Source organism: Giraffa tippelskirchi, chromosome 12 (genome assembly GCF_054371585.1).
Source record: "Giraffa tippelskirchi isolate mGirTip1 chromosome 12, T2T-mGirTip1v1.2.pri, whole genome shotgun sequence".
In the NCBI taxonomy this organism is placed as follows: Eukaryota; Metazoa; Chordata; class Mammalia; order Artiodactyla; family Giraffidae; genus Giraffa; species Giraffa tippelskirchi.
Genome location: NC_137286.1, coordinates 93934769 through 93953966, shown reverse-complemented (window position 1 = coordinate 93953966; position 19198 = coordinate 93934769). Strand labels below are relative to the sequence as shown.

The 19198-nt window shown below is 36.3% G+C and overlaps 1 protein-coding gene across 6 annotated transcripts in view; it reads left to right on the top strand.

The window, feature by feature from the left end:
• The window catches only part of COG6 (component of oligomeric golgi complex 6), a 53224-nt gene that overhangs the window by 10180 nt on the left and 23846 nt on the right, over positions 1–19198 (top strand). For all 6 annotated transcript variants that reach the window (XM_081547744.1, XM_081547746.1, XM_081547749.1 and 3 more), the window contains 9 exons: positions 66–177; positions 2066–2148; positions 2505–2575; positions 4284–4377; positions 9626–9754; positions 9832–9923; positions 11405–11469; positions 12788–12879; positions 14431–14548. In XM_081547744.1, coding sequence (XP_081403870.1) covers positions 66–177; positions 2066–2148; positions 2505–2575; positions 4284–4377; positions 9626–9754; positions 9832–9923; positions 11405–11469; positions 12788–12879; positions 14431–14548 — 856 coding nt within the window. The remainder of the gene's footprint in view (positions 1–65; positions 178–2065; positions 2149–2504; positions 2576–4283; positions 4378–9625; positions 9755–9831; positions 9924–11404; positions 11470–12787; positions 12880–14430; positions 14549–19198) is intronic.

Sequence of the window (19198 nt, the reverse complement as noted above, 5' to 3'; positions counted from 1 at the left end):
GTTTTAAAGCTATGTAAAATGCATAATGTACTTGATTTTCTGTTGCCTTTTAAAAAATATTACAGTCAAAGATTAGAAATAAGAGCACAAGTGGCAGATGCCTTCTTATCCAAGTTCCAGCTGACTTCTGATGAAATGAGTCTTCTCCGAGGCACAAGAGAAGGACCTATCACTGAGGTACTTTGCTTTCTGTTGAAATCACTTAAAGCATGGCAGTTACAGATGTTATAGAGAAGTCACTGCTTTTTAAGGCTTTATTTTACCGCCTAAAATTTTTTTTCATTTAGAAATGGTTTTAAACTTAGCAATTTAAGGTATAGATTTTAAATTACCTTATTTTTTTTTTTCAAAGCGGTACGTGTACTTCTTTTTTGTTTTTTAGGAGTCAGAGTACAATAAGGCTTTTAAGGAAAGCCTACATCACCTCATCACCTATTCACTCCTTTTCATCTCTAAGTCCTTTGGCAACCATTTTCAATCTTGTTAATTGCTTCTTTTTAGATTCTGTATTTTGGATGTCTGGTGAAAAGGAATATGCTTTGGGTATCGATGTTAACTATTTTCTATGAATTTCCTACCATCAGCTAAAAGTACTTAGCCTCTCCCTCCACGCCTCCTTCCCCTCCACACATACATGTTCTCTTTTCTTCCTGCCTCACAGTACAGTTATATGGCATGTTCTGTTTACATTGCAGTGATGTTGCAATGATGACATGTTCTTTCTTTTACAACTTTTGGTCTTTCCTGAGATTAGAAACGCCTTACCTTTGCATCTGATTCTTTTCTGAACCCATGGCATTCTTTCCAAAACTTTGAGCTATAAAGCCTCTCAAAACGCTGAACAACAAGGAAAAGTATCATTCCTCTTTTTCCCCTTGAAGATACTCAGTTTTTCTTGAGAAGAATCTTTTGGTGTCCTAACTGGGGGGAACTGCAAACCTGTGCCTGGGGTCTGAGGGCAGGAAGAGTTCCTGAGGAAGGCCAGGGTGGGGGGCTTACTGAGTGACTCTTGATAGATGTCACTGTTATCGTACTGCCTGGGCTGGGATGGAACCCTCCCTTGAGTGTAGGGTGTTAAGTAGGTGAGAGAATTGTAGGTGCCTTACCAATTGATATTTATGGCCCTTATAGTTTGAGGAACTACGTTCATTTTAAATATGTGACATCGCACCTCCCCCCCCGCCCTGCCCCCTCCTTAGCAGAAATAATCAACAGTATTAGAGATTTTAAAACATTAAAACATTTTTTTTTTATTCATCAAAGAAAAATAACTCATCAACTACTTTTCATGGTTGGAACACTATTTGTGGCTATCTGAAAACTAAGGCTCCAGTACTTTTTATAGAGGGAAAAAAAGCTGGGAGTTTAGCATCAGTCAACTTGTGTATGTTTATGCATCCAACTTTGCATTCCACTTCTGGATGAGGGGGCAAGAAAGGGTATATGATAGACACATAAACCATCATCTCCTGTGATGCTGAAGCCGTGCTGGATTTTCTACGTCATAAGATACGTAATACGTAGCATGTTTTTCTTTATGTTATTATCTTCAGGTTTACATTACTCTTTCACAAAACTGTATACTTCTTGAAGACAGAGATTTTGTCTTTATAAACTTTTTATCTCTGCGTCTTAGTACACTATTTGGCATATAGTAGACATCAAATTAATGTATGTTTTAAAATGTGAATAATGGGCTTCCCTTGTGGCTCAGCTCATAAAGAATTCACCTGCAATGCGGGAGACCTGAGTTTGATCCCTGGGTTGGGACGATCCCCTGGAGAACGGAAAGGCTACCCACTCCAGTGTTCTGGCCTGGAGAATTCCATGGACTCTATAGTCCATGGGGTCGCAAAGAGTCGGACGCGACTGAGCAACTTTCATTTCACTAAGTATCTATTACACATTTTATAAAAATTTAGAGAAAGTTGAGATCAGTATAAGGAAGGCTTCATTAGAGTAGGTAGAATAATTTCTTTTTCCTTTGTCATGATATTTCAATTTAGAGTAAGACAGTTTTACTTGAAAACATGGAAACTTTAAAGTTACATTCTTAATTTTAAAGGATTTTTTCAAGGCACTGGGAAGAGTGAAACAGATTCATAATGATGTTAAAGTTCTCTTGCGTACAAACCAACAAACAGCAGGGTGAGTAGCCTTTTAAATTCATGACTGTGTTGCCTCTTGTATTTCCAGAATTTTAAAGATTTTCTAGGTTCTTAAAGTATATGGCATTATGTGAAATAGAAGTTTAATCTTGATGTGTCTTTGGGTAAAGAGGATGTTATACCCTGATATTTAGCGTAAAACAGCAGTTGAGTGTCTAAGTGATGGTATTAAAACTTGGAACATTTATTTAATTATTAAAAAATTACTAAAAAATTATTCCACAAAATAATAAAAAGTTAATAGGCTATAACCAAATCATTCTGTAATTAATTAGATTCTTAGATTTAGCTATTGGCTAAAACTTTTAAATAAATTATAATCTTTAATTTTTTTAGTTTAGAAATTATGGAGCAAATGGCCTTGCTTCAAGAAACATCTTATGAAAGACTTTACCGATGGGCTCAAAGTAAGTGGTTTCTTTGATGCAGTCTAGATTCATGAATGCTTGATTTTATTTCACTTAGTATTTATTTGATAACATTTTGATCTTAGTAATCAAAAAATTTGACCATATTTCTTTGTATTTGCCTCATAAGTATCTACTATGATTCAGGTACTATATATGATTAAGGATGGCAATGAAAAAATAATAAAGTCAGTATTTGCGCCCCAGATTATCTGAAGGTTGATTAGACATCCCTTGTTGTTAATATCACCATTATGGTGAATTAATTTTCTGTTGCTGCTGTAACAAATTTATCTCAATCTTCATGGCTTAAAACAAAACATAAATTTGTCATTTTATAGTTCTGTAGTCAGAAATCACCATGCTAAAATGAAAAGATGTGCATTCATTTCTGGAGGCTCTAGGGAATAATCTGTTGCCTTGCTCATTCACTTTGTTGGCATAATTTAGTTCTTTGAGTCTGAGGACTGTGCTCTGAGTTTCCTTGCCGGCTGTCACTGAGGGTTTTCCCACCTTCTAGAGGCCGCCTGCATTGGCTTGTGGCCCCTTCCTCCATCTTTGAAGCCAGCAATGGGTAGATGGAGTCGCTTTCTCACTTTGAATCTTTCCTGCCTCTTCTTCCATCTCATATGACTTTTCTGCTAGCCTTTTCCACTTTTAAGACCTAGATGATTACCTTGGATCCGCTTAAATGATCTGGGAAAATGTCCCTCTTTAAGGTCCATCCCCTTAATTCCATCTGCAAAGTCCCTTTTGCTTCATAAAATAACATTCACAGGTTTCAGTGATTAGGGATCTTGGGAGGACCATTATTTTGCCTATCGCAAGTGGTTTATGTATTAAGTTTTGTTTTAAAATGTTTCAATAGTGTGTTGGTAGAATTACCTGTTAAACACAAAGGAACATGAGGTCTTCACCTAGCAAAGGTTGGAAATTTCTGAACATGTCCTGTTTTTATGAACAGAGTAGACATTTAATCAGTATTTTGTAGATAGAATAGTAAATATAATTTTACTAGTATGTATTAGGAGAAGGCAATGGCACCCCCCTCCAGTACTCTTGCCTGGAAAATCCCATGGATGGAGGAGCCTGGTAGGCTGCAGTCCATGGGGTCGCTAAGAGTCGGACACGACTGAGTGACTTCACTTTCACTTTTCACTTTCATGCATTGGAGAAGGAAATGGCAACCCACTCCAGTGTTCTTGCCTGGAGAATCCCAGGGACGGCGGAGCCTGCTGGGCTGCCATCTATGGGGTCGCACAGAGTCGGACACGACTGAGGTGACTTAGCAGTAGCAGTAGCAGTATGTATTAGTTACCCATATAAACATTCTACCAAACTGCTTAAAGATTGCCTCTGGGGTAAAGAACTGGTGATGAATATTTAGTATTCCCTTCCCTTCTTGATATTGCTGTGTGTATAGCAGTTATTTAGTGCATATTTGTTCATTGATTGGTTTCTTCAGAACTCTGGTTTCTTATAATAATGAAATATGTTGTATGCCGCATAGCAGATGTGGTCTATTCAAGTTAAATATTTATTTAAGCTTGAATGTTTAGTTTGGCAGCATTAACTAGTTTTTTATTGGTATGTTCTCTAGGCTTTCCAAGCATTTTTTAAATGTGATGTTTAGACTCTGGTTGTACAATGGACATAATAAAGGCCTAATTGTATTTTAACAAGTGTTACAATATTAACCCTTTTTCAGGTGAATGCAGAACATTGACACAAGAATCATGTGACATATCTCCAGTACTAACTCAGGCAATGGAAGCCTTGCAGGACAGACCTGTCTTATATAAGTGAGTGAATGACTTTTTCCTAATTAATAAAAAAAGCAAATCTACTTTTTCTTTGGTAATTTATATTGAATTTCAGTGTTAATCAAATTTATATACAATAGTTTGAGCAATATAATTTACAGTGATATTTTTATCTCATCTGGGTACCATTGGAGCATCAGCCTAATTGCATATTACATGCTATAGAATGCAACACAGATAGGAAAACCAAGATGTCCCAATATCTAGACTACCTCTTATTTATGCGGAGGTTAAGGTCTTTGCCACATTATGCTATCTCGTTAATTACCTTGGAATTGTATGTAACTAAAACTCCTTTATCAACACTGCCCTGGAGGGATGGAGGTCAAATAGAGTAATAAGTAATAATTACCCAGAGATGAAAAAAGATTTAAAATTAGAATTCCATTAGTAGGATTCCAGAAAAGAAAGAGTTCAGGTTTTTAATCCTGTAAGTTATGACAGCCAGGTGCTATGTGATAATGCTTTGGATAAGAACTTCATGCATTATTAACTTACATATTTTTAATTTTTCTGTGTTTTAGTTTTCTTTTCCTTTTCAAGTCCTTTTTTTGTCTTCAGTCTTTAAACTTTTTAGTTTGTATTGGGGTACAGCCGGTTAACAATGCTGTGTTAGTGTCAAGTGAACAGGGAGGGGACTCAGCCGTTCATATACATGTGTCCATTCTCCCCTAGACCTCCCTCTCTTCCAGGCTTGCATATAACATTGCGCAGAGCTCCATGTGCTGTACAGTAGGCCCTACAGTAGGCCCTTATTGGTTATCTGTTTGACCTTCTCAAACTCCCTAATTACCCCTTTCCAAACCTCATCAACCATAACGTTCATTTTCTAAGTCTGTGCATCTTTCTGTTTTGTAAGTGAGTTCATCTGTTATCATTTCTTTTTACATTCCACATATAAAGGATGTCATACGATATTTCTCCTTCTCTGTCTGACTTACTTCACTCAGTATGACACTCTAGGTCCATCCATGTTTCTGCAAATGGCATCATTTCATTCTTTTAATGGCTGAGTAATATTCTATTGTATATATGTACCACATCTTTTTTATCCATTCCTTCAAATCCTTTTTTATTTTTAATGTCTGGAATAGTATGAAAATGGGGAGACCAAGTAGGGAGTTAAAATTCCAGAGACAGAGGCCAGAGAACTCGTGCATTCAGTCCTGCTCTAAGTCATGTCTTTTACACGCTTCTATATTTTTAGAAGATTTCCTTCTTACTCTGTTTTCTGATTAGAACATTACTTGTCCTGTAATAAGATTTTAGAACACAAATGCTGGGACAGATACATAAAATAATCACACCCCAGTGCTACTTATTGAGTACTCACTGTATGTTAAGCACAGTTCTAAGTGTGGCAGGCTTACCATCAATAAAACATTGCCTTCAACTTGCTTTACTTTATGGAACCGGACGTAAACAAATCCACTTTAATGTAACGTTAATTGCTTTTCCTAAAACTCAAGTCTCAAGTGCTTTGTTGCTCAAGTAGTCTGTGGTGGGGCAAGGGGTGTACATTAGAGAAAGTTTCCTCTGGGAAGTAGGTATAAAATCTGAAGGTTGACAGGCATTTTCCAAGGTGAAAAGGGAGGAGAGAACATCCCAGCTTGAGGGACAGCGGTGCTAGTGCATGGGTTGAGGAGGAATATGTACCTTTAGGAATTCGCAGAAGCTGGCTGCTGGGTTAGTAGCAGGAACTGGATCACACTAGATCTGAATGTTGTGTGGGTTCCTGGGATAAGCTGATGCTCATTATTGACCATCAGCTCAGCATATCTTATCGTCTTCGAAATTTCTTTTCCCAGTTTTTTCACTGTAAGGTATTGGTGTTTGATTGTAATTATGGTACCTGAAACATTTGGTGCTTGTTTAATAATGTGTAACAGTGTCCACAGGTTCATATTTTTTCACAAGGTTAATTGTTTTTTAAAAAGGCCTTCATGTATTTTGGGCCTCTGAAAAGGTCAGCTGACTTCTACCATATAAATGTATTTTTTCTAAGTTTTGATTCTTGATTGACACTTGGAAAGGAGCAGTATTGCATAATGGTTTAAATGGTGGCTCTGAGTTAGCCTTTTTTGTGTGTGATGAACCCATGTACCTTTATAGGCTTTGGTTTCCTTGAGCTGTGAAATGAGGATAAAAATAGTACCTCCCTTGCTGGGTTGTTGTGAAGGTTAAAATTGGAATGTTCCCATAAGGTGTTGAGCATCATGCTTTACTCATCACAAAGTATTGGCTATTATTTTCATTTTGAAAGGAGATAAAGTGGAAAATTTTCAGCTAAAGAGAAGTGTATTTAAGGCCTACCTGACAGCAAGGCAAAATGCTTGAGAGACAATAGAACTAAAATAGGCAAAGAAGACGCATCTTCACAGGACACACGGGATGGGGGCCATAGTGCAGTGTGGATGGTTAAACACTTGGCTGTTGAATGCAGAAGAAGGAGATTTTTAGTGCCAGTTGAGTACCATAAGATGAACGCTGGAAAAAAGGAAAATTGACCTTTCATCTTAAGTAATCATCTGTTTTCAGAGTGGTGGTTTCTTTAAATTTAGGGAAAAACTTTATAATGTATTATGTTAACCACCAGATGGCACTATATGAACTTGATTTAAATAAAGTAGAGACGCTTCACTGTTCATTATTGGGTCTCAAATGTATACGTATCACATTTAAGAAAATGTCAATTATTGAAGTCTTTGGGGAAAATTGCCATACTCAGGTTTTGTTAGGTCTTATATAACTGGAATGCTAATGCATTATTAACTTTTAATACATCAAGTACAGAAGTGTTTTCAAAAAGAAATTTATTGCAAGTAGAAATGGACAAATTGATGTTGTCTTCTTTCCACTGGTAAACCTTCAGCATGTCAATTATTAAAGGATATAGTAATATGTACAATGCTGATTTTTTTTTCATTCTTTTTTTGTTACATGTTTTCAGTTCAGTTCAGTCACTCAGTCTTGTCCGACTCTTTGCGACCCCATGAATTGCAGCACTCCAGGCCTCCCTGTCCATCACCAACTCCCGGAGTTTACCCAAACTCATGTCCATCGAGTTGGTGATGCCATCCAGCCATCCCATCCTCTGTCATCCCCTTCTCCTCCTGCCCCCAATCCTGCCAATGCTGATTTTTTTTCATTCTTTATTTGTTGCATTTCTTAGAGAGGCTTTTACATCATTCTTTTATCTTTTAATTTTTTTGGAGAAAAGTTTTTCATTTTATTTGCTTTTTGACCAAAATTTTTCCTTTTCTACTATGGATAAACATAAAAACTGGGGATTTTAATTTTTTATTTTAACTAGAGGCATTTTAGAATATTTAACATCATTTTGACATTTCACTTTGGTAAAGCTACATTTTCAGTTTTTGACCTATGTTGGAAAAGAATCTCTTTTTGGTCAAGGAAATTTTCTTCTGTCTCTGGGAAAAGAGATTTCATGTCTTCAGATATCACTGAAGGTTCATTTTAGCTCATGCTCTTCTTGCTTCAAATTATATCTATTGCAGGAAAATTAACATTAATATTAACGTTTATTTATATTTTATAGTAAAAAGATTAGATTCTAGTGTTTGTCAGACTTTTAAAATTGCCCCTCACGGGGTTTAAAATGCCAGTGGATTCACTGGTTTCTAATATAACTTGTGGTCACAGTGAATAGTCCTAGAAACAGAAGTTACATTGTTTCTGTTTATCATGCAGTCATTTGGGTCCCCAGGGGAAGATTAGTTTTACATATTTAAAAAGTTTGTGAATTTTGTGCTGTCATAAATCTGATCACAAGACACTTCATAGAACTGATGGTCTTTAAAGGAAGGCATTCTGTACCCTAAGCATTTATATTTTTAAGAGCATGAGGGAAGAAATAGAAATAAGCACCTTGTTTCTAATTTGTTTAAAAAAACAAAGTGAATGTAAAGCAACTGTGCACTTTTGCAAAACTTAGCTTGATAACTGCATTTTCATCTTGACGTATTGCTGGTATGTCACTACATGGAATTTCAAAACCATTTCCTTTTAACTAAAATCAAAAACCACACACAACCATGATCTGGTTACTGGTACATAGTCCTTTAAAAAGGCTCAGAGTCCTAACAATTTATCGCTATTGATTGCTTCACTATACTTTTATTTAAAAATATCCCCCCTTTCTAGCTTTCTTCTGTTAGGAAAAAAATGTGGGTTTTTCATTAAATCAATAGCATATTAAAGAAGGCAGTGTAGCCTAAGAAATTCTTTTGAAAACTTTGGTGAAATTTTTGTAACTTTTTTTTATATGTAGGGTAATGAAATAATTCTCAACATTTAGTAGAGTACGGTTTAGAGATTTAAAAGTTCATGGATCTAGAATCTGCTGACATGGGACTACGGAAAAATATTTTGTTTTCCTGTGTACATTTAAAATAGAACTTTCAATTGGGCATCCAATGGCAACAGTGAGAAACAAAGGCTGATTCTAGTCAAGGAAACAGAGACTCTTGGTAACTTTTAGCCGTCCTATCATTTGACCCCAAATGGTCTAATCTTCCAGTTCAAAATCTTTTTTCCATAAAAATTTCCTCAGCCTTGAAAGTCCTCCCCCACTCCCCGCCAACTGTAATTGATAACTTATAAATATATGTGAAAGAAAGTATTTGCTCTTAATTCATAGCTGGTCAGTAAATTCAAGTAGCATGTAATATGTTTAACATTAGAGTCAAAATAAACTTTTAAATATGAATAGTATATTTTGGACAAATTTTGGTGGTATATTGTGATAATATGCATGAGAATTTTTTAACGTAGAAGGAAAAGTCTTATATTTTGGATTGCAGAGTTCTAACTGTAACCAGCCTCTGAGAACCATATCCTAGGCCTTCTGTGTGCAGTGGAGTGTCATGTTTTGGACAAGGGGTGGACAACTGAAACCTGTAGAGTTCAGGGTTTCCACCTTGTCTGGAATTTTACTTTTACCAAATCCCCTGCTTTATCCTTTATTGCCACAACCTCTGTTACTGATTGTAAATCCCTGCATTCCTTCTTAGACATAAAAAGGTGTACCTTTGTATTGGATTATCATTGTGATAAAGTTACTTATTAAATATTTTTTGTTTAAAGCAGTATTGCCTGAGAGAATTGTGTAAAAGCATTAGATAGCTTATCTGAGAAAGTGCATGAATAGTTTGATATAACGATTAGGAAGAAAAACAGTTGTTTGTTAATAACTTGTCTCTTCTAGGTATACCTTAGATGAGTTTGGAACAGCCAGAAGAAGTACAGTGGTTCGTGGATTCATTGATGCTCTTACAAGAGGGGGCCCAGGAGGTACCCCTAGACCCATTGAAATGCACTCCCATGACCCTTTGAGGTATAGTAGCAGACAGTATTGGGGTATTCAGTGTTTTTCTGAAGGAAATCTTCACTAACATTTAGTTTTTTCATTAGATACGTAGGAGATATGTTGGCTTGGCTCCATCAAGCTACTGCTTCTGAAAAAGAACACCTTGAAGCTCTTTTGAAGCATGTAACTACCCAAGGTGGGTCACCCGGTGGTTCCTGCTCTTCTGAGATGTAGCACATCACGCAGGATGTCTCTGTTTCTGTTCTTGTTGCTGTTTTCTTCATGGAGATAAACTCTTCACCCTAGGTGATTCAGTAAGCATCCTAATTAGTTTTCCTTTCTCTAGTTTCCCCTTTTCTCGTGAATTCTTCTCCATCACTTTCATTTTGAGACACAACTGATAACATTTCTATACTGGACCTTCGGGGCCTTCCCTAGTGAGCCAGGACCCCTCTGCTCCCCTTTCAAGGTGTCTCTGGAGTGCCTGGTGTACGTTGTCTCACATCTTGTACATCACTATCCTCTAAAGGCAAAGGGGGATGTTGTCTCCGTTTTGTCTACAAGCACACAGGCTCAGTGACTTTTCTTAAGTAGGAGCTTCGAAGCTCCTACTTCTTTCTTTTCTATTAATACTACTCAGCCCCTTTTTTCATTCTCATGTGACTGTTTAAAAATTTTTTGAATAATTGCCTATGTACTGAATGTACTTAAAATTTTTGTCTTAATTTCAAAGAAGGAAAATGATTATTTTTGAGTTGCTAACATCTGTTTGCAGAATTTCCAGTTTCTTAGTTGTGACTGTCTTGAGATACCTGTGATAGAAGGGGTTAGTGGATAGTTAAGATGTTCTGGTTTTGCTAGGAAGGGAAGGGATGTGTTGTGGGGGGTGTCACCTGCCTGTCTTGCACGGCGTGGCCCCACACCTTGCTGGTTCACAAGGTCATCTTCCAGGAGAGGCCATTGTGCAAATGGGCGCAGGGCTCAACCTCCTCATTGATACTGACACTAGATTCAGCATCTATGATAGATTGGCACACAGTCTACACTGTTTAAAGTTGTTTTCTGTTTTCCTAATAACCCAGTTTAGAAGAATGTATTTCCTAAAAGCTGTTAGTGAAGTATCCATGAGAGGCTACGGTAAGAGGCAGGAAGAAAGTAACTGGAGTTAGAAATAGGTTCTTCCGTGGGAATGGCGTGAATTCTTCTAAACCTCAGTTTCTCCATCTGTGAAATTGAAGGTGGTTACAAGCTGTACATGTCCAAGTACATGGTACAGACCTTGATAAGTGGTCAATAATTAGTAAATCTCAGTTTTTACATTAAATTGTAAGGTGTGTTTTCCATCTTATACCTGCAGTTTGTGTGCTTAGTACGTCTGCCTAGAATAAGGAGTTTGTGGAGCAGATCCTAATACATCTACTCATCACCTCCTTCAGTTAATTAATTTCACAATCTTTTTTCATTAATCAGCAGTCAAATGAATTTATAGAGCTTTAGGTTCAGACATTAATATAGTTAGTAATATCCTAAAAGATATTGAACTTAATAAAATACTATTAATGGTTATTTTAAATGTTTATCATTAATGCCATTAATCACAGTGTTAGTTGATTTTTTGTACTTCTGTGAAACAGTACAATATGAAAAAAATTTCAGTTATGTTATAATTAACTGTAGGTGTTGAAGAAAATATTCAAGAAGTTGTTGGCCATATCACTGAGGGTGTGTGCAGGCCTCTAAAGGTAAAATACTTTGTATATATTGTATAAAATATTTTATATATGTTATATGGTTAAATTATTGCCTTATTTGAAGTTTAAAGAAATAGCAACTTGAATTCAAGCTGTAATTTTGTCAAATTAACACATTAATGTCATATCATAAAACACATTTTAAAATAATCATTGCCAATTTTCTATGCAAGGTTTTTGTATACTATTACTTGTATTTATAATGTAAAATATTTTAGCAGATCATATTCATTGATATTACAACATACTCCAAAATCTAAATGCTTTCAAAAGTATTTGCTGAACATCTCCTGCATATGTATTATTCTGCTAAGTGCTGCAGAGATGTAAAAGGACTAGAAAATACAATGTCTGTGTTTAGAATCTAGTTAGAAAACAAGAAGACATAATGTTATCTGCAGCTTAAGCATAGATGTGGTGTAATATGTAAGTAAGCACATTCAGTGTAGTTTAAATTGTATTTGTTAGTTAGGGAATGTGAAGTAAGGGAAAAATTAGTGAAGGATGGATTTTAATTAGAAAGATTCCCAGTAGTTAATCTTGAGTGTTTCAAGTTAATTTTGAACTAGATCTGAGATACTGCCCTGGTAGTATTATAATTAGACAAATATGTTGGCACAGACTCAAGATCCATCTGCTTTCCTGTTCTCCAATTAATATTAAACTTGTTTTAGTTGGTAAAACTTTTTTCATTTTTTTTTCCTTACTGTTGGTTTATAAGAGCAGTACCTTTTTACTGATAATTTTATGCATGTAACAGCTGCTTTGCAGTTCATTGCTGAACTAAATTCCATTATATGCTGGTAAAAAACCTCAAGATGATCTCATTGTATTGATTATTTCTGATAGCAGTTGCCTTGAGCCAGATTCTTTAGGTAATGGATCATTTGTTCATGGAGTATGGTGGTGGTGGTGGTTTAGTCACTAAGTCGGGTCCGACTCTTGCGACCCCATGGACAGTAGCCTGCCAAGCTCCTGTGTCCATGGGAGTCTCCAGGCAAGAATACTGGAGTGGGTTGCCATTCCCTTCTCCAGGGGATCTTCCCAACCCAGGAATCAAACCCGGGTCTCCTGCATTACAGGCAGATTCTTTACCAACTGAGCTACCAGGGAATACCTGTGTTAAATTTTTTGTGTTGTTTTACCATCCTCTGATTTAATATTCAGATATTACTTATTTAGAAGGAAGTATGTGATTTCTATAATCATGAAATTTAATCTCTTTAATGCTGTTCACATCACATGTGATTAATGAAGAAAAAGTTACACTTTTAAGAAATGTTTAATTTTTTGTCACATGTTTTAATAGGTTCGAATTGAACAAGTAATAGTTGCTGAACCTGGGGCAGTTTTATTATATAAAATTTCTAACCTCCTCAAATTTTACCACCACACAATCAGGTAAGTGGAATGGTTAAATGTGCTCATTAAATCCCATGTCATACTTCATTTCAGTTAGAACACAGTGTAATATTTGTGTGTGTGTGTGTATTCTATTTGTTGACTAAGTATAAACTACTGGAACCTCCACACCATATGAGTCATTATTTGCATATTATACATGTTGTAGTTTGAGGTCCATTATTTCCTTTTTCCTTTCTTTTCCAAGTGTAACTGTACACACACAAACACACATTTGCACACGCACAGCTTATGTAGCAGTGTAAGTCTATAATAGAAGTATTTTTTGAGTCCTTCTGTATTCGAGATCCATGGCACTTAAAGCAACTCTATATTGTACACAGAATAGGACATAATTAGTAAAATGTCCTATTCTGGATGTAAAGAACATAAATTCTTCTTTATTTATTTATTTTTTTTTAATAAATTTATTTATTTTAGTTGGGGGCTAATTACTTTACAATATTGTAATAGTTTTTGCCATACATTGACAAAATTCTTCTTTAACATTCAGTTTTCCATTAGTGGTAAAGCAGAACCATAGCTTTATCTTCTCTAAGTAATGTTAATAGCTATCGTATCTTCTCTAAATTAAAGTGACTTTATCTGATTAGGAACCACTTGTCTTATCTAGGAACCACTTGTTTTATCTAAAATATAATCTTCAGCTCCAAAATTTGCATTCATTTTCACCATGCATATATCTTGACAGCATACGTACACTTGAGCCGTATAGTAAATGTCACTCACTGTAAGACCATGTTATATGTGAGTTGTGTTAAAACAGTGGTGTTCCAAGCTACATTTTTGATAGTCTATTAAAAAAATTATTTTAAATGACTTTTTACATACGTGCCAGTATCAGGAACAGAAGGATCACTTTCAGTACATGAATAGGAGAATAAAATTGGAAATTGTTTTATATACATGATTGTGTTACATTCTGCAAAAAATGAGAAACCCCACTGGACAAGTCTAAGAAATATCCTTGTAGTAGAAAATTGAGAGTTATAGGATGTACAGAAGTTATTTAAAAATGTTACCAAATTTTTCATAATTAGTTTATACTTTTTTGGCAGCTATATAATCATAATACTTTATAATTTGCAGATGTGTTACTGATATGGCATAAGTTTTAATTTAAAAAGCTCAGTATTAATAATATTTTCTCCATAAAGCTATTGATGGAATGGCTTCCTTTAAATTAAAATCAGATCTTAGATAATCAAAACATGCATTTACTGTAATAGTGGAAAAATAGCCACATGGATTTGCATGCTATAAGGGTTTAGTCTAACCCACTACTTTTCTAAGAGATTATGAGATATTGAAAACACTGTAATTTGCTTTCATTTGTTTATCACCTAACCTAAAAGAAAAAAAAAAAAAAAAACTCATTTCTGTATGAAACTAGAGTAATTGTTTTAATTTACAGGTTATATTCTATATAAAAACTTTTATTTAAATTTGGATCTTTTAAAAGAATTCTACCCAGTTATAGAGCTAAATTGTTTAGGCCTGCTTGCAACCAGAAATATTCTTTGCTTTTAGTGGCATTATTGGAAATAGCGCAACTACATTGTTGACTACCATTGAAGAAATGCATTTGCTGAGCAAAAAGATATTCTTCAACAGCTTGAGTCTTCATGCCAGTAAGTTAATGGACAAGGTATGTTTGAAAATGCAGTTCTTATATTGTGTGAGTCTTTCACATTTAAAAATGCTGTTTTACTGTTTTTATATTGGTGACAGTTTTTTTCCCCATTTCATTTAGTGTTCTCTTGAGTTCTTCCTATGAACAACAAAATTCATTTTGGGATGGCTTACTGGATGTAGCTTCCCTGGTGGCTCAGACGGTAAAGCGTCTGCCTACAATGCGGGAGACCCGGGTTCAATCCCTGGGTCAGGAAGATCTCCTGGAGAAGGAAGTGGCACCCCACTCCAGTACCCTTGCCTGGAAAATCCCATGGACGGAGGAACCTGGTAGGCTACAGTCCATGGGGTCGCAAAGAGTCGAATACGACTGAGCGCCTTCACTTTCACTGGATGTAGGCTTATAGTCTGTTCCTGGAACACTATAACATCGAGTCTTAGTTGGAAGCAGAATCTCAAAGCCCTGGTTTTACTACCATTTTTCAATAACCCACAATTTGTAATTAAAGCAGACTTTCTATATTTAATAGGTCAGGACTAAAATGACATACAGATTGGAAAACTGGAACTTTTAGTAAATACTTTTTCTAAACAGCTGGCATATATTTTTACACTGGTGGTCTGGCTTTTTCCTTATGGAATTTGTGTTCCCTTGAGTTACATACTACAATTATGAAACAAGTAAGATAATAAAAAATTCCATAAAAGCAAAGAAAAAAAATGAAACAATAAACAAAAGCCTGAAAGAGTTCTGTGAGAGCTAGTGTTTTACATTGAGCATTGTGTTGTGCAAAGTAAATTGGTGAGACCTTAAGGAATGGGTTTATAACAATCAGATCCTTCTTTGTTTTTGTTTCATTATTAAGGACTCAGGTTTTTCAGGGATGTATCACAATCACCATTTTTGTTTTAAATTATACTGTTCTATCCAATTGCCTGGTTATATTAGACGCAGGTTTATAGTATGGTGTTGAGCAGTCAGTAGCAATCCAGTTCAGAGGCCCTGGATTTTACATTCCTAAGCTCAGGGAAACCTGAAGAGTCTACTGTCTGACCCTAACATAGGATTCAAATTTTCTGGAAAAGCAGCGTGAATTTGTGGAGATGAAGAATTTCACTTCTGTGTTTTCCTGTATCACCAGAAGTTTACCAACAGGCAATCAGTTCTTGTAATAGATACAGTTATAAGAGTTCTTATTTAGACACAATTTTTCTAAAATCATTCATCCATGATACAAACTGTCAATGTTGCTTGCTAATGAGAGCACAAGGGCAAACAGTAAAGGTCTGTTGGTCTTAGATTGCTCTTCCATTCATGGAGAATAGTGTGATAAATCAGTGCTTACTATAGAATCACGGGTTTTATGGAAGACGTCCACAATGTGCTGTGCTAGCACATGAGGGGTATTAGTTTAGCTCAGTTGCTCAGTCATGTCCGACTCTTGGACTGCATGGACTGCAGCATGCCAGGCCTCCCTGTCTATCACCAATTCCTGGAGCTTTCTCAAACTCATGTCCATTGGGTCAGTGATGCCATCCAACCATCTCATCCTCTGTCGTCCCCTTCTCCTCCTGCCTTCAATCTTTCCCAGCATCGGGGTCTTTTCCAGTGAGTGAGTTCTTCACATCAGGTGGCCAAAGTATTGGAGTTTCATCCTCAGCATCAGTCCTTTCAATGAATATTCAGGACTGATTTCTTTCAGGATTGACTGGTTTGATCTCCTTGCAGTCTGAGGGACTCTCAAGAGTCTTCTGCAAAGCACAGTTTAAAAGCATCAATTCTTCAGCACTCAGCTTTCTTTACAGTCCAACTCTCACATCCATACATGACTTGGAAAAACCAAAGCTTTGACTAGATGGACCTTTGTTGTCAAAGTAATGTGTCTGCTTTTTAATATGCTGTCTAGGTTTATCATAGCTTTTCTATGATAGCTTTTAATTAAAAGGAGCAAGCATCTTTTAATTTCATGGCTGCAGTGACCATCTGCAGTGATTTTGGAGTCTCCGAAAAATAAAAGCCTCTCGTTACTTGCATTGTTTCCCCATCTATTTGCTGTGAAGTGATGGGACCAGATGCCATGATCTTAGTTTTTTGAATGCTGAGTTTTAAGCCAACATTTTCACTCTCCTCTTTCACTTTCCTCAAGAGGTCTTAAGTTCTTCGCTTTCTGCCATAAGGGTGCTGTCATCTGCATACTTGAGCTTACTGATATTTCTCCCTGCAATTTTGATTCCAGCTTGTGCTTCACCCAGCCCAGCATTTCACATGATGTACTTTGAATGTAAGTTAAATAAGCAGGGTGACAATATACAGCCTTGACATACTCCTTTCGGATTTGGAATCAGTCTGTTGTTCCATGTCCAGGACTAACTGTTGCTTGTTGACCTGCATACAGATTTCTCAAGAGGCATGTAAGGTGGTCTGGTATTCCCATCTCTAGAAGAATTTTCCAGTTTGTTGTGATCCACACAGTCAAAGGCTTTGGCATAGTCAATAAAGCAGAAGTAGATGCTTTTCTGGAATTCTCTTGCTTTTTTGATGATCCAGCGGATGTTGGCAATTTGATCTCAGGTTCCTCTGCCTTTTCTAAATCCAGCTTGAACATCTGGAAGTTCACAGTTCACATACTGTTGAAGCCTGGCTTGGAGAATTTTGAGTGTTACTTTGCTAGCGTGTAAGATAAGTACAGTTGTACATTTGTTTGAGCATTCTTTGGCATTGCCTTTCTTTGGGATTGGAATGCAAACTGACTTTCTCCAGTCCTGTGTCCACTGCTGAGTTTTCCAAATTTGCTGGCATATTGAGTGCAGCACTTTCACAGCATCATCTTTTATGATTTGAAATAGTTCAACTGGAATTCCATCACTTCCACTATCTTTGTTCATAGTGATGCTTCCTAAGGCCCATGTGACTTCGCATTCCAGGATGTCTGGCTCTAGGTGAGTGATCACACCATCGTGGTTATCTGGGTCATGAAGATCTTTTCTGTAAGGTGGTTCTGTGTATTCTTGCCACCTTTTTTTAATATCTTCTGCTTCTGTTAGGTCCATACTACTTCTGTCCTTTATTGTGTCCATCTTTGCTTGAAATGTTCCTTTGATATCTCTGATTTTCTTGAAGAGATCTCTAGTCTTTCCCATTCTGTTGTTTTCCTCTATTTCTTTACAGTGATCACAAGGAAGGCTTTCTTATCTCTCCTTGCTAGTCTTTCGAACTCTGCATTCAAATAGGTATATCTTTCCTTTTCTCCTTTGCCTTTAGAGGAGGAGTATATGTGTCCATAATAATATACATATACAGAGGGGGAGCTTTCCAGAGAGGGAGTTACAAGAGTTGAACTTTGAAGGACATAGGGGATTAGATAGGTGAAAAGGAGGGTGGATAGAGGTCATCCTAAGTAGAGGAAACAGAAAGAATATGTAACTCTTTGTTTAATGAGACAGGATAGAATGTAGACAGAAAGGTCAGGTTGCAGACAGAGTAGTGAAGCGATTATCATTGAAGTAGTTTTTATGAAAATACATCCTCTAAGGGAAGAGCCATAAGGGGACAGATTCTTGAAGGGTAAAGGTAAGTCTTCAAAAGTTGGTGACTGATAGAATGTGGTTAAATCAGAGGAAAGAGTTCTAAAATAATTCCTAAGTTCCCAACCTGGGAATATTGATACTAATTGCAAGTATCTGGAATAAAGAGAAAGTGCAAAATCTAGGGGGTAAGATGACAATATTGTCTAAGTTAGACAAGACACATGGGATATCCTGCTATAGTCAGTCTCATCCAGCAGGGAGCCGTGCAATTGGATTTACGGGGTTATGTGTGTAAAGAGTTGAATCCATGGGTTTGTATGAGGTCACTAGGACTCATGTTTAATGAGAGTAGGGCTTCTAGGACGCAGTCTTGAGAAACAGTGACATTTAAGAGAAGAAGGTAAGCCCAACGATGGTGGGATTCTGAAGAAGGTTGGAGAGGCAGGAGAGAAATGAGAAGAGGATTTTATCAGAAAAGCCAAGAGAATAGAGGTGAAAGCATGGTTGGTGGCACATACTAGAGGAAGAGTTCCATTAAAAAAGAGACAGCAGGTTTGTTATCTTTGTCAAGATGTAGGTGATCCATGACTTACTGAGGACAGTTTTATTCATGTGGTGGGGGCAAGAGTCAGATTGCAATATGGGAAAAGCACACGAGTGTATTGCCCAAAGCTTTACTAGTTGGAAAACATGGAAACTAAAAAAAACTAAAAGTAAAATGTAGGAGGCTTTCTTATTGTGAAATCTGAAAAGAGAATAATAAAGCAGAATGGTAAAAGGAAAAATGAAAGTACATTTCTACAATCAATTAGAAGACAGAAAAACAAAATTGATTGTTGAAAAGATCAACAAAATTGACAACCTTCTAGCAATTCTTTAAGCAGCCACAAAATTAAAAATTATAATATCAGAATTGGAGATAATAACCAGAGAGGAGGATTAAAACTTATTAGATATTTAATTGTTGAGGGAAAATATTAGTAAATGAGGAAGTAGAAGTACTTCCTTTACCATGTAAAGATTAATAAAACTAACAGCCAATATCATGATTGACATAGAAGCACTAGTATTATATTTCTGTTTAAGTCAAGAAAGAACACAACAAGAATGCTTTCCAAGAACTGCTTATTTAAATAAC